Source organism: Medicago truncatula, chromosome 3 (genome assembly GCF_003473485.1).
Source record: "Medicago truncatula cultivar Jemalong A17 chromosome 3, MtrunA17r5.0-ANR, whole genome shotgun sequence".
Classification (NCBI taxonomy): Eukaryota; Viridiplantae; Streptophyta; class Magnoliopsida; order Fabales; family Fabaceae; genus Medicago; species Medicago truncatula.
Genome location: NC_053044.1, coordinates 26,581,406 through 26,596,534, shown reverse-complemented (window position 1 = coordinate 26,596,534; position 15,129 = coordinate 26,581,406). Strand labels below are relative to the sequence as shown.

Here is a 15,129-nt window from a genome sequence, read left to right as displayed (position 1 = left end):
GGGTTAATGATGTTTTACCCCCTTGTAATATAGGTCATTTTTTGTTTTCCTCCCTGTAAATTTTTTTTTTTTGATTTACCCCCTTGTAAAATTTTTTTTTTTTTGGAATACCCCCTAATAGGTCATAAAAAAACGAAAAAATTCTGCAAAAAAAAAAATAAAGTAATTTTTTTATGACCTAGGGGGTATTCAAAATTATTTTTTTTACAGGGGGGTAAATAAAAAAAAAATTTACAAGGGAAAAAATAAAAAATAACATATATTACAGGGAGTAAAGCACCATTAACCCATAAATAATTTATCAAAGCAGGTATTCATTAATATTTTCTAAATTGGACCAGCCATTGAACATGTGAAGAAGGTTCAAGATTCAACGGTTCAACCATATGGTATTTGTTTAAAGGTTACTGAATTTGATTGCTAAGAAACAAATAGAAAAAAATGGAACCTGGTGTAACAACTACTTAGTTTAGTATAGGAAACTAGATTCACATTATAAGTGCATCGTTGTTTTTTCTAAATATCCTCTTGTAGCCATATTTTATTCAGCCGTCGTCTTAAACATTTATGCATTTGATCTTACCACGCATACCGACAAACTCATAATACATATTTTTACTCAAAGGGTCACTATCTCTATTTCTTTGTATGTTTGTTAAAGAATAATGTCATGTCAGCAAGTTAGTAAGAATGAGCACACACAAACACTTCATAATGCTAAAGAAAACGAAACTTTCCCTTGGAGGATAACCACGAAACCCAACTTGTTATTTTATATTTTTATTTTGACCCATTACATCTATATGAAGTGTTTGTGTGTGTTAATACTTTAATTAATTTTCATCCAAAATTGATTCCAGGAAAAGCTAAGCCATACAGTCTCTTTCTCCTCTATTGCATGAAGCTGGATTCTGACTTTGGTATGATCCTTTTTCCCTCATTTTTAATTTAACTACTAGTTTCTCTAATCACATAGGCCATTGTCAAATTGAAATTAATAAATGGATAAAAATTAGTTTAGGCCATACCTTCTATTGGCAAATATTTTAAATTAGTCTTCATATTTGTTAATTAAAACTCAAAATGTTTCCCAGAAATTGAAGTTTGACAAAATTGATCGACAGTTTACAATATCCAAATGAATATGAATATATACCACTTTTAATTCAACCCGTATTAGAGCAAATATACCAGAAACTGGAATTAATATCACTAACTTTAACCACTTCTTATTTGTACACCATTTTTACTCAGATAAATAAATTAAGAAATTTTTTTGAGGACTAAATGTCTAACAAAAATTTGGATGTTGCACTCTCTAAAAAATACACACTAATATGTAACAATGAGAATGAGTGTGGTCAAAGGTATTATTGACAACAAGTACCTAGAACACATTTAAACATTGCTTTTTTATTTTTGGGTTAATGGTGCTTTACCCCTGTAATACATGTCATTTTTTATTTTTCCCTTGTAAAATATTTTTTTTGGAATACCCCCCTAATAGGAAAAATAAAGTCGTTTTTTGATGACCTATTAGGGGGGTATTCCAAAAAAAAAAAAAAAATTACAGGGGGTAAATCAAAAAAAATATTTTACAAGGGGAAAACAAAAAATGACCTATATTACAGGCTAAAACACCATTAACCCTTTATTTTTTATTTATTTATTGTGCGCATTGTGATTAGTGGCTTAGTGCAGGCACTTGGAATTCATAATCTCCGAGCAGAAAATGAGCAGTGCTTTTTCCTCTGTATCCTCTTCCTCTGTGGCGCCTCAGAAAAAATATGACGTTTTTCTTAGCTTTCGAGGTGATGATACTCGCAGAAACTTCACGAGCCATCTTTATGATACTCTGAGCCGAAAAAAAGTTGAAACCTTTATAGACAACAATGAGCTTGAAAAAGGAGATGAGATCTCACCAGCACTCATCAAAGCCATTGAGGAGTCACACGTGTCAATTATCATCTTCTCAGAAAATTATGCTTCCTCAAAATGGTGCTTGAATGAGCTCAAGAAGATTCTTCAATGCAAGAAATATATGCAACAGATTGTGATACCTGTTTTTTACAACATAGATCCCTCACATGTGAGGAAGCAGACTGGGAGTTACGAGCAAGCCTTCACAAAACATATGCGAGATTTGAAGCTCAATAATGACAAGTTACAGGAATGGAAAGCCGCTCTTGCCGAGGCAGCTAGTTTAGTTGGTTGGGACTTTCAGAATTACAGGTAAGTTAAAGGAACTCTCCAGATTTCTACTTCATACAATGTGAAAGTTTTTTTTCTAATAATTAGTTCTGTATACATTATTGATAATATAAGATGATGAAAGGATTCAATTATATATTATAAGTTAGGTTTGTTCAACTCAATCAAGCATAATACATCATTTTATTAACACCCTTGGTTCCCATAGTCTTCTTCACATTTATTCCCTTCTCCTTCACATGTGGTAGTCTTTGGATGTGAAAGAATGTTGTTTAATTAAGTTGGCCAAATTTGATTCTAAAATCCAACTGGATAAAATCTTGATACAAGTTATGTGACAACAGGATGATACAAATTTGAGTTCTGTTTTCATTTCCTACAATTTTCTATTACAAATTTTGAATATAGATATGGATTTTTTCAGAAATCTTAAAAATGATAAAACTTTGTTTTCATATATTATTTCTGAAAATGTGTTTTCATAGCTTGTCATTATCTTCTCTCTAGCACAATTGTTTTCATAGGTATATTGTTCTTCTATTGTATTTGTTAGACTTGTAAAACCTTCTTCCCTTCTTTCATATGCAGCACTGAATCAGACTTCATTAAGGACATTGTCAAAGATGTCTTGCAGAAGCTGAATCTTAGATACCCATATGAAATTAAGGGGATTGTTGGAATTGAGAAAACTTATGAGCAGATTGATTCAATGCTGAAAATTTGGTCAAATGATGTCAGAGTCCTTGGAATATGGGGCATGGGTGGCATAGGAAAGACCACCCTTGCTAAGACTTTATATGGTAAACTTTATTCCCAATTTGAAGGTCGTTGCTTCCTCAATGTAATGGATGAATCAAAAAAGCATGGACTCGATGTTTTATACAATAAACTTCTGTCTTCATTGTTAGAGGAAGAAAATCTTCATCCTTATGCATCCTACATAGAATCCCCTTTCTCCGTGAGAAGGATTGCACGTAAAAAAGTTTTCATTGTGTTGGATAGTGTGGACACCTTAGAGAAAATAGAAGATCTTATCCTAAATATTGATGGGTTGGGAGCAGGTAGTAGGGTCATTATTACAACTAGAGATAAGCACATACTAAGTCAGTTCAGTAATTGTGAAATATATGAAGTCAAGGAATTGAACAACCATGATTCTCTTCAGTTATTCAGTTTGAATGCCTTCGGAGAAAAACAGCCTAAAATTGGATATGAAGATATATCAGAAAGTGTAATTGCCTATTGCAGAGGCAACCCTTTGGCTTTAAAAGTTTTAGGTAAAAATCTCCGTTCAAGAGGCAAAAAAGTATGGGAAGATGAATTGAAAAAGCTTGAAAAGATTCCAAATGGGGAAATTAACAATATGTTAAAATTGAGTTATGATAACTTAGATATTTTTCAAAAGGACATATTTCTAGATATCGCATGCTTGTTGAGAGGAGATAATAAAATATTTGTGATACATTTCTTGGAAGCTTGTGAGTTCTTTGCAGAAAGTGGGATAGAAGTCCTTCTAGATAAAGCTTTCATACAAATAAAACCATATTGGCACTCGTTTGCCAAATTGGAAATTGATGGTTTAGATATGCATGATTTGTTACAAGAAATGGGACGGGAGATTGTTAATCAAGAGTCTAAAGAACCTGGAAAACGAAGTCGGTTATGGAGAGCTGAAGAAATATCTGATATATTAAAAGAAAACAAGGTAAGCAGAGGATGCAATCATTTCTATACGAAAACACATGTATGTGATTATAAAATATAACAAGGAAAGTACACATGACAGCCTTTCCTAATTATTAATCTAATTTTTATTTGTCAGGGAACTGAAGTTGTGGAAGGTATAATATTGGATAGTACGGAAGTTGGGGATCTATACTTGAAGTCTGATTCCTTTAGAAGGATGACAAATTTAAGATATCTTAATATCTATGAATCTGATGGGAGCACAGGCAATGTGTACTTTCCTGACGGTCTTGAGTGGATTTCGGATAAATTGAGGTATCTTCGATGGAAAAGATACTGTCTTGAGTCTTTGCCATCAACCTTTTGTGCTGAAATGCTTGTAGAGCTTTGCATGAATCAAAGCAAGCTTAAAAAGCTCTGGGATGGAGTTCAGGTACAAATGTTTTTCACAAAATTGCAGCAGAGCTAGGATGTTTAACTAGGTTTTGTTTCTCTTTTAATCAACACTCATGGATGTTTATTTCTTGTTACAGAATCTTGTGAATCTAAGAGTACTTTGGCTTGAATCCTCCAAAGATCTGATTGAGATCCCAGACTTATCTAGGGCTATAAATCTTGACAGAATACATCTCTCGGAATGTGAAAGCCTGCGTCAGCTCCATCCATCCATCTTTTCTCTCCCTCGAATTATATATCTAGATTTAAGAGGTTGCATAAAGATTGAAAGCCTTAAATCCAACATTCATTCAAAATCTCTCTGTGTACTTTTACTCAATGGTTGTTCATCTCTCACAGAATTTTCGGTGACATCGGAAGAAATGACAGAGTTATTCTTAGATGGCACTGCTATACGTGAATTGTCTTCATCGTTTTGGTGTAATACCAAACTTACTGTTCTTGACCTAATTGGATGTAACAAGCTTAACATTGTTGGGAAAAAGTTATCAGATGATCATGGACTTTTGTCGGTTACAGAACTAGACCTTTCAGGGTGCACAGAAATCAATGCATTAAGTCTGTGGTCCATCCTTGATGGTATACAGTCTTTAAAACGGCTAAAATTGAATGAGTGTGTCAACTTAGAATGTCTCCCAGAGAACATGCGAAACCATTCAATGCTAGAATGGCTTGAATTGGATGATTGCAGGAAACTTGTGTCTCTGACAGAGCTTCCGCCATCCCTGTTTTCTTTAACAGCCGTTAATTGCACATATCTGGACACATACTTCACACAATTTTCATTGATTAAGAACAGGGCAGAAAAGTTCTTTGAAGACGGTTCTATTGAAGATGAAGGTGTTATCGATGCTTTCTCTTTCCTGCCAGGTGCACAAATTCCATTAAATTTTGATTTTCAGACAATCAAGGCTTCAATAAGTATTCTTCCTATTGCTAAATCTGACTTGTGTGGTTTCATATTTTGCATCCTTTTTTCTGAGGGCTTCACTGTTAACAACCATGTCCTTCATTGTATTATCTTTGAATGCGGAAAAGAAGTCGACAGACGTCGCATTAGTCTCAATTATCTCGGGACATTAATTTCAGATCATGTATTGATATGGTGGCATGGTTACAACATACAAGAAAGTGGAAGTTATGATTGTAACTTATCATTTCAATTCATACTTCAAGGTCCCAATGAAGAATTACAGTGGTCAACGGAGGGTATAAAGGGGTGTGGGGTCGAACCGGTATATATGAGTAGTAGCATTAGTAAGGAAATTGGTAAATTAAAATCCATTGCTCAAGACTCTGATGTGTCTATAGCAATTGGAGGTGAAGGTAGAAGCTCCAACAATGAAAATGAAGATGACAAGGAACAACCTTTCTATTAGTAGACCCAAGTTTGTGTAATTGTATGTTTGTATCTTTAGACAAAGTTATTTATTACAGCACTTGTAACTTCCCCATGTTTCTCTAAATATCCGCTCAAAGTTAACAGTTTCATTCTATCTATTACTCTCCCAAATATCAAAGAACTGTCGAACATTCCACGTTAGTTTTCTCTTGGTTGCATTTTGAGCTTCAGCAAATACAATAGAACAGAATAACATTACATATAACAAATGCAATTATGCAAGTAACTCAAATACAAACTTGAATGTGTAATTCTCAATGAAGAAAAATGGGAAAATAATACAACTCTCTGGGAGAGAAGTTCTACATACCACAATCATGTAATCTTTTTAAATTAATCCTTCTATTTTCCGCAGCTTAGAGTAATCTCATCTATTTTGCATTTTATTAACTATCATTTTGTTTATGACTCATTTTATTAGTAGTTGACTGAACTATCTACGATACTAGCATAAGGTTCTCACATGTCTCAAACTGAGACGAATGAGTCTTACATCTTTTGTCATATAAGATTTCAAAAGGTGTAATTTCAATGTTAGAGTGGAAACTATTGTTGTAGGTGAAATCTATGAGCGTAGAACCTCTTGCTTACATTGCAAGTTTTGTCTATAAGACGGTTTGGCTCGGGGAAGAACCTCTTGCTTACATTGCAATCAAGAATTCGTCTGTTGCAAGAACCTTCATGAATTATAAATTGTTAAAACACAAAATGTTACTTGAAGAGTAATAATTAATCTTTTGACTATTTCTGTCAATTCCATATTTCCACAAATTAATCTGAAGACCAATGTCAATTTAATACTGTTCAGAATACATATATAAGAGAAGATAACAGCAAATGGAAATTTCTTAATGCCAATTTGGATTTATATTATTTGTTTAGTTATCTTCACTAGATAAAAAAAAAAAATAAAGATATTTTCAAATTGAAATGTATGTACTCAAACCAAATTTTATCACCAAATTCAAATTTGTATAATTTTTCTGAGTAGATTACATTAGCATTGGCGAGATTCATTTTAATTTACATTGTTAGGTTATTGGTGTCCTATTTAACCCTTATTCTATTGTTTCAAATTATTATTGGTGTGAGTTCTCTTCATAAATAAAAATAAAATAAAATATAAGTGTTGGAAACTTAGTTGGAATTGGCGGGAAATTGAAGAGTACACACTAAGTCTTAAGATTTTGAAGTAGAGTGTGTGAAATGAAATCCCACGTTAAAAAATTAGTATAAGCAGGCAGTGTTTATATAATAATATAATATAAGTCTGGCCTTATAGAAAGAACTTTGATTTAGTAGCTCTTCAAGAAAGAAAAAAATATATCTAAAAAAAAAGAAATATGTAGATAGTTTTACTCAAGAGCAGTGCTAAAGATAACGAAAATAATCATCCCGAGGTTTCACGATGTTGATGTGTTGTTTTAATAAACAATACAATAACAATCACTTAGGTTCCTTCAAAAAAAAAAAATAACAATCACTTAGGTGGAGAAAAAATTTTCTACCATGAAAAAGTCTAACTTTACCTACAGCTGGCAGCGATAATCTACTATAATTTAAAATAAAAAATCAATATATTATCAAATATTAGGAAAGTCATGTTTTCTAAATCACCTCCCATTCTTAAAATAAAAATTCACACGCCCCTTATTGCATGTTTTCTTCTTCTATTTCACGGTGATTAAAGATAAAAATACATAACTTTCATGTTCAAAGTTGTTCAATTCCAGAAAATTGAAAAAATTATAAATGTCATCCATAAATTTCATAATAGTCAAATACTCATTCATGTGATTTTAATCTCAATTATTGCCATAAAGATTGTTATTTCAACATATCTTATTGAAACTAATTCTCGTCAGATCTGAAATATTCAACCAATTGTTTTTGCTTTATGCAATTTCTTCTGGATCCACTACTGCTTAAAGGATCTCGTGTGAGTGGGCTGGAACTGCTAAGATCTTGAGGCTACAATGAAGAAGACTGTCCATTTCTTTGGCTATCATTTTGGGTTTCTGAAAAATGAGTTTTTATGCCTCATATCTCCATGGCTATTAAATTGTCGGCACAAAATCATGAATTAAATAAAGGGAAAAATGCGATTCTTTCCCATTTTAGTGAAAACTATAGATTTGAATTTTCTCAATTTTTTGGGTTAGGTTCTAGAAAGGAAACCCAGAAATTTATTGGACAACAAGAACCTATTTATATTTAATTCTAATTTTGAGTTTTCTAATTTTTAATTAAAATCCATTGTTATGATTTTGTTGAACTTTTTAATTCTTTTCGTAATAAATGAAAAAGCAGAAGGCCAACAATCATCATATAAGAATTCCTTTTAATTCTTTTGTGGGATCAGCTTTTTTTTAAATAGATTTTATGCCAAAAAGTTGTCTATAGGTTGCCAGTTATAGATCTAAACCATTGATTTAAAATAATGATATATCAATGGCTAAAAAAGCTACTTTCCTATAGTGGGAAAATCTTTCCCTTACCCACCCTAAATGCCACCAATCACTTAAACTCCTATTTCAGTGGAAATCATGGTGGGCCAATGTATTTTTTTTTTTTTAGGGAAGTGGGCCAATGTATTGAGCAGCCAATAAAAACAAATCGCGAGAGATTCTTGAAACATTATTCACTACATTTATCATTTCCCTTTATTCAATAAGTTTAAGTTATTTAACTTGTTTTGATTTTATTTTTTTTCTTAATTCCTTTAGTTTTACTGGATCATTTTGTTCCTATCAAAAAGGTTAAATATATCATAGGGTTCTTTAAATTTAACATTTTTACGGATTAGTCATTTTATTTTTATATTTTTTAGTTTCAAATTGATTCCTTAAAGTATGTATCTAGTTGTTAGCCTGCAATTTTAACAGGCTCATTTAATGTGGCCAACATTAGTTGACTTGTATCTTTGCAGAAATCGATAACTTTCTCTTCAACATAAGGAATTCGACGAGATATGGGCTTAATGTGAAAGGGTCAAAGAGTTATGGAGTTCGACAAAGACTCAAGCCAAGAACGTGAGTTCATCGAAGTCAGGCAGGGTAGGAAGATTTCGAATTTAAAAGAGAAGTGGTTTCCTCAATGAAAACATGGGAGACAAACGGTTGTCTACATGGAAGAAGTGTTGGTCGTGGGATTATGCCTTTTCCAATTATTTTGCTATGTATAAATAGTAGTTTTACATAGGGAAAATGTGTCACAAATCACTTATACAAAATTCTAAAATACTCGAAGTATCGGCGCGAGAGAAAAGAGTCATACATAATGTATGTAAAGGATTTGTTTGAACCACCTTTATTTTTAATGCAATGCAATTTATCTTTCCTTTAAGTTTCTACAATTTTAAATTTTAGCACATTTATCTTACATTTACTGCGTTTTAAAAGCTTTTTCTGTCGAAAGACGCCATACGGTCTCCTCCTGTTCATTAAGCAACTTATGAAATTGATGAACATGAACTCTCTTTTTTAAAAACAAATGCACAACATGTCATAGGTCTGGTTTGACCCTGTTTGTAATAATCAAAACCAGCCCGTATTGTTTACCAAAAACACTGGTAAACACTAGTCCTTAAGTTATAAAATCTTTGTACCATTAACCTTTTTCCATCAAACTAAGTTAAAAAGTGTTTATCTAGACGTTTATTGTTAGAGATATGTTATTTGAACAACCACTTTTTGTACAACTTATGGGACAACTAAGAATATAGAAAGAAATATATATCTTGACACGAAAATCAAAGCAAGAGAGAGAGAGAGAGAGAGAGAGAGAGCAAGGGCATAATGAGTGTATGAGAGAGAGGGTTGTCTCAAAAGTTGTAAGAAAATGGTTGCACAAATATCATTTCTCTTATTGTTAAGTTGGTAGGTCCAACTTTATCGCTCTCTTAAATATGATTTATAAATGTATTATTCAATATTAATTTGAAACAAATTTGATCGATTATATTTTTAATGTTGTTGATGAAATATTTATCTGTACAATTAAAATTGAATTGAAAAATGTAAAGAAGAAAATATAGGCAAGTAATCATGTTTGTAAATATTTGTAAAAAATAAAATAAAATATTGGTAAATATTTGTATATTAAAAAAAAAACTCAAACAAAAAATAAAAAACAAAATCATAAAAGAAATTGCAAAAGGTTTAGTACCTTCGTACTTGTGTGACGACAAATAGTGTCTTGCACTTGAACATAATCCTTTGTATATATTATTATGATATGATTATGATTAAGATTTGAATATTATTCAAAAAAATTATACTCACTCTTCCTAATTAATAAGCATGCAAATTTACCACTCAGGTGCTAATGATCATATATGTTCTTTTTTATCTTCTTTAACTTCATTTACAAAATAAAATCTACAAATGTGAATTTACCAAATGGTTCTTCAGTAATAGTTAATTATGCTGGTAACATTTTCTTTTCCCCCAGTGTATATCTCACCAATGTTTTGTACTCTCCAACCTTTAAACTTAATCTCATTTCAGTTTCAAAGTGGTGTGATTCTATTTCTTGCTTTTTGAATTTCTCATCTGATAGTTGTACTATTCAAGACTTGAATACCAGGAGGAGGATTGGTTTGGGTGAAAAGACTAATGGTTTATACAAGTTGGTGGTGAATGCTTATGCTTCTAGTCACCCTTTTCCTCACAATAAAATTTCCTCTACTCTTTGTAGTATTTCATGTACTTCTGTTTCCAATAATAAAACTTTCAATGTAATTCCTTCTTCAGCCATATGGCATTTTAGATTGGGACTTCTCTTTAACCAGAGACTGTCTCAAATGCACAATTTGTATCCCTATATCACCTGTGATAATAAAGCTACTTGTGAAATTTGTCACTTTGCCAAACATAAGAAGTTGTATTTTACTACTAGTGTTTCTCATGCTACTTCCAAATTTGAACTTTTACACTTAGATATTTGGGGCCCTCTTGTTGTTTCTTCTGTGCTTAATCATTCATATATTTTCACAATTGTATATGATTTTAGCAGATTTGTGTGGACCATTTTACTCAAAACTAAGTCTGAAGTTTCACAACATGTTAAAAATTTCATTCAAACTATTGAAACACAACATCATGTCATCCCCAAAACTATTAGATCAGACAATGGCCCTGAGTTTCTCATTCCTGCATTTTATGCTTCTAAAGGGATTGAACATCAAAGATCTTGTGCTGAGACTCCCCAACAAATAGGCAGGGTAGAGAGAAAACATCAACACATCTTAAATGTTGCTAGAGCCTTACTATTTCAATCTAAACTCCCTAAACATTTTTGGTCTTAAGCCATTCATAATGCTACTTTCTTGATTAATGTAGTTTCCACACCTCTACTTAGTAATCTTTCTCCTTATCATGTTTTATATGATTCTTTACCTGATATCAACACTTTTAAAGTATTTGGTTCTCTTTATTATGCTTCTACTCTACAGGCTCATAGATCAAAACTTGATTCTAGAGTAAGAAAATGTGTTTTCTTGGGATACAAGTCAGGTTAGAAGGGCTTTGTTCTCTTTGATTTGAATTCAAGAGAAATTTTTATCTCAAGACATGTTGCTTATGATCACATATTACCGTACATCACCTTCAATGTCCCACATTGGGAGTATTTTCCCTCAAAACCTTCACCTGCTTCTTTATCTGAACCTGACAACTTACTTGTTATACATTCTCCTTCATCTTTTGATGACCTTCCCTCCAACCCTATACCTCCAGCTATCCCTCCTCCTGAGTTACGTCCCCTCATTAGATCTTCCAGAACTAGACATCCACCATCACACCTCAAAGACTTTGTACGCCATGTCTCAAATCAATCATCTTCTCCTACTAATTCTACCATGATTTTACTAGTTATCTTATTACTGATTCTCATTCATATAATAAACTGTCTAACCAACATCTCCATTTGTTTTGTCTCTTCAAATACACACTGAGCCTAAATCATATATATATATATATGTTGAGGCTAGTAAATTTGACTGTTGGAATAAGGCCATGAAGACTGAACTTATTGCTCTTGTACAAACTAGAACTTGGAAAATTGTTGATTTACCTCCCAATATAAAACCTATTGGCTGCAGATGGGAATATAAGATTAAACATCATGCAGATTGATGATGTTGCATCAACACTAGCTTTTAGTTATGTTTATGTCATTTTTAGGACATTAAGAGAGTCAACTATTTGTAAATCATGGTGAAATCAGACCAAAACAGGAACAGGAGCTCAAAAGACGAAACTGAGAAAAAGATGAAAAATTCCTAAGAGTTAAGAGTCGTGCCACGATGAAGCTTGTTCGTGGCACGATAAGTGAACGTGGGACATAGGTTCAGCACTGGAAATTTCGTGGCACGAAGCAATTGCAACGTGCCACGATGCTAGGTTTTGTCTGCTGCCACGTAGGATTAATGATGCTATCGTGCCACGATTGGATCGTATCGTGGCACGATGATGGGCTTTTTGGAACTCGAAAAATCTTTCTATATAAGGCGAGATGCGGCCAAGGATTAGGGTTCTATTGGGAAGTACGATTTTGACCCTAGAAGACATCAGAAGACCGAAGAACAAGCCCTGAATCTCATACCAACTCATAGTTGGTCCTGATTATGTATGTTCACTGTCAATTATGTTTATAATCGTAAAACCATGAGTAGCTAAACTCTCGGTATGATTGAGCCATGATGAACCGTTGTAATATATGAATTAGTAGTTGATACTCTCTTATTTAATAATATTATTCAGTCTTTATTCAGAATTATTTGTGTTCATTGCTTTTCATATAATTGCTCGTATGACTATTAACCCTAGCTTCTTGAATTATATGAATTGATATTAGGAATTGAATGACTATTAACCCTAACTTTTAATCCTGAATTAGTAATTCTGTTTGATTCAACATAGGAACCTAGAGATAGGAAATTGAGAATCATGACATATGAATTAACGTTCTTTTATAGCTTCCGCAGTTATTCAATCGGTTTAAGAGATTAAAAGGTTATAACTTAGGAAAGGGTTTTGATTCAAGAGATTGATCAAAACCAATTTGTTAATTCGTCGTAAAGAATGAATAGTAATAAGTAAATAAGGGAGGTAATTACTCATATAGAACAATAGGGGATTCATCGGCTTAATCATTCTTCTTTAATCATCTTTTCAAACAACCTTTATTTACTTTTGTTATACAAAAATCATCTGCCTAGGGCAATCAATATGACTTTTACATATCCTAAAATAATAACGTACTTGCTATAATTGGAATTAATATAGTCCTTGTGGAACGATATTTATTACTATTTCGATAGTTATTGGTACACTTGCCAATTATCTATCACAGATGGATGCATAGAAATATTTAAGGTACGTTTATTTGCAAAGGGTTATAACCAAATAAAAGGTTTAAATTATTTTGATACATACTCACCGATTGATAAGCTTATCACAATGAGACTTGTTATTGCTTTAGCATCATTTGATCGTTGGTTCATACACCAACTTGATGTTAACATGCAATTACCACCTGGTATCACTACATTGAAACCTAATCTAGTTTGTAAATTGGTTAAATCCCTCTATGGATTAAAGCAAGCCTCTAGAAAATGGTATGAAAGGCTCACCTCTTTATTGCTGGCTCAAGGTTACAAGCATGCTAACCCATACCATTCACTTTTTACCAAATCCAAAGCTATTGCATTCAATTTCTTTTTGGTATATGTAGATGATATTATTCAAGCATGAAATTCATTATCTGAGTTCAACAACATCAAATCCATCCTGCATGCTTCTTTCAAAATAAAGGATTTAGGCAGCTCAAATATTTTTAGGGTTTAGAAGTTGCTCATTATCAACAGGGTATCTCACTTTGTAAGGGAAAATATTGTCTAGATATTCTTGCTGATTTAGGTCTCACTCACTCTAAACCTGCTTCCACTCCTTTTGATACTTCTATAAAACTTCATCATGATTCCAGTCCACATACACGGTCATCTTTGCTTACAGAAGGCTAGTTGGTAGGTTGTTGCATCTTAACACAGCAAGACCTGATATTACTTTTGTTACTCAGCAATTGAGCCAGTTCCTTACCAAGCCTACCCAAGTTCACCATTCTGCTACTATGAGAGTGCTCAGATATCTTAAAACATCTTCAGGCAAAGGTTTATTATTTCCTAGAGATTCAACTCTTCATATTTTTGGGGTTCTCTGATGCTGACTGGGTTGGCTGCTTAGATTCAAGAAGATCCATCTCTGGCGAGTGCTTCTTCCTTGGTAAATGATTGATTTCATGGCGCACTAAGAAACAATTAACTATTTCTAGATCATCCTCAGAAGCGGAATATAGGGCTCTTCCAGCTGCCACTTGTGAACTTCAGTGATTACTCAATCTGCTTCAGGATTTGTTGTTTCAAACTTCTAAGTTATGTAACACCCCGTTTTCCCAACATAAAAATTTCAACATAATTATCAGAGTAATCATCAAATAACGGAATGTTACACTTCTTTTCTTAAAAATCACAAATGGAATAATTAGATAATTATCCTTCAAATTTCAACAACGTAATAATTAAAACTTTGCAGCGGAATTAATTTAACGACAATAAAAGTTTCAACAACATGTTCCAAAATTGATACATAAAGGAATGATAAACTTAGCAACAATTTCCCATCCCGTTACGTATCAGAGCCCTAAGACACTTGAGCCACCACTCCTACTAAACTTTAATACCTGCAAGTTATCCATACGAAGGACAACATTTTCAAGCAGAAGGGGTGAGATTCACAATCAATAATAATAATATATAATTCATCAAATGCATCTAACAACTTAACTCCATCGGTTAGTAATAACAATTCCTTTAACGACTCCTAAACCATATCGCACTCATCATATCAACAGTCATAACTCGATATCATAAACAACATCATAACAGCATCATTTAACATCATAATCAACATCTTAATTATAATCATATAACATCGTACTCATAATTCGTATACAACATGACAACTTCATAAGCAATGACATAAACAACGTAACAACATCATATTCATAGTTCTTATACAACATAACAACATCATTAATTCGTATTAACATTCTCCACCAAGCACCTTATTAACAACTCATGAATATAGGACAACTTAGCAACTATACGTAACATCATCATTTCATAATAATAATTATTCATCGAACATTCCATTAGCAATTCATGAATAAAAGACAACTTATCAACTTAACATAACCATCATCAAGTACATTTAACAACTCATAGATAACATCACATAATCATCATCACAACATTCATAATCATCATCATGTAACATCCTAACAACCTCATATTCAACACCATAAACAGTCAT

General features: G+C 32.6%; 1 protein-coding gene across 2 annotated transcripts; it reads left to right on the top strand.

The window, feature by feature from the left end:
* Nucleotides 1-814: 814 nt before the first annotated feature.
* Nucleotides 815-5,853, top strand: LOC25489128 (disease resistance protein RPV1). Of its 2 annotated transcripts, XM_039831226.1 has the most exons (6): nucleotides 815-920; nucleotides 1,702-2,232; nucleotides 2,800-3,916; nucleotides 4,034-4,330; nucleotides 4,431-4,605; nucleotides 4,693-5,853. In XM_039831226.1, the coding sequence occupies exons 2-6, from the start codon at nucleotides 1,733-1,735 to the stop codon at nucleotides 5,730-5,732; spliced, it is 3,129 nt and encodes a 1,042-aa protein (XP_039687160.1). In that variant the 5' UTR covers nucleotides 815-920; nucleotides 1,702-1,732; the 3' UTR covers nucleotides 5,733-5,853. The 2 variants fall into 2 exon arrangements, with proteins under 2 accessions (XP_039687160.1, XP_039687159.1); XM_039831225.1 differs by having other exon boundaries at nucleotides 4,431-5,853.
* Nucleotides 5,854-15,129: the final 9,276 nt, after the last annotated feature.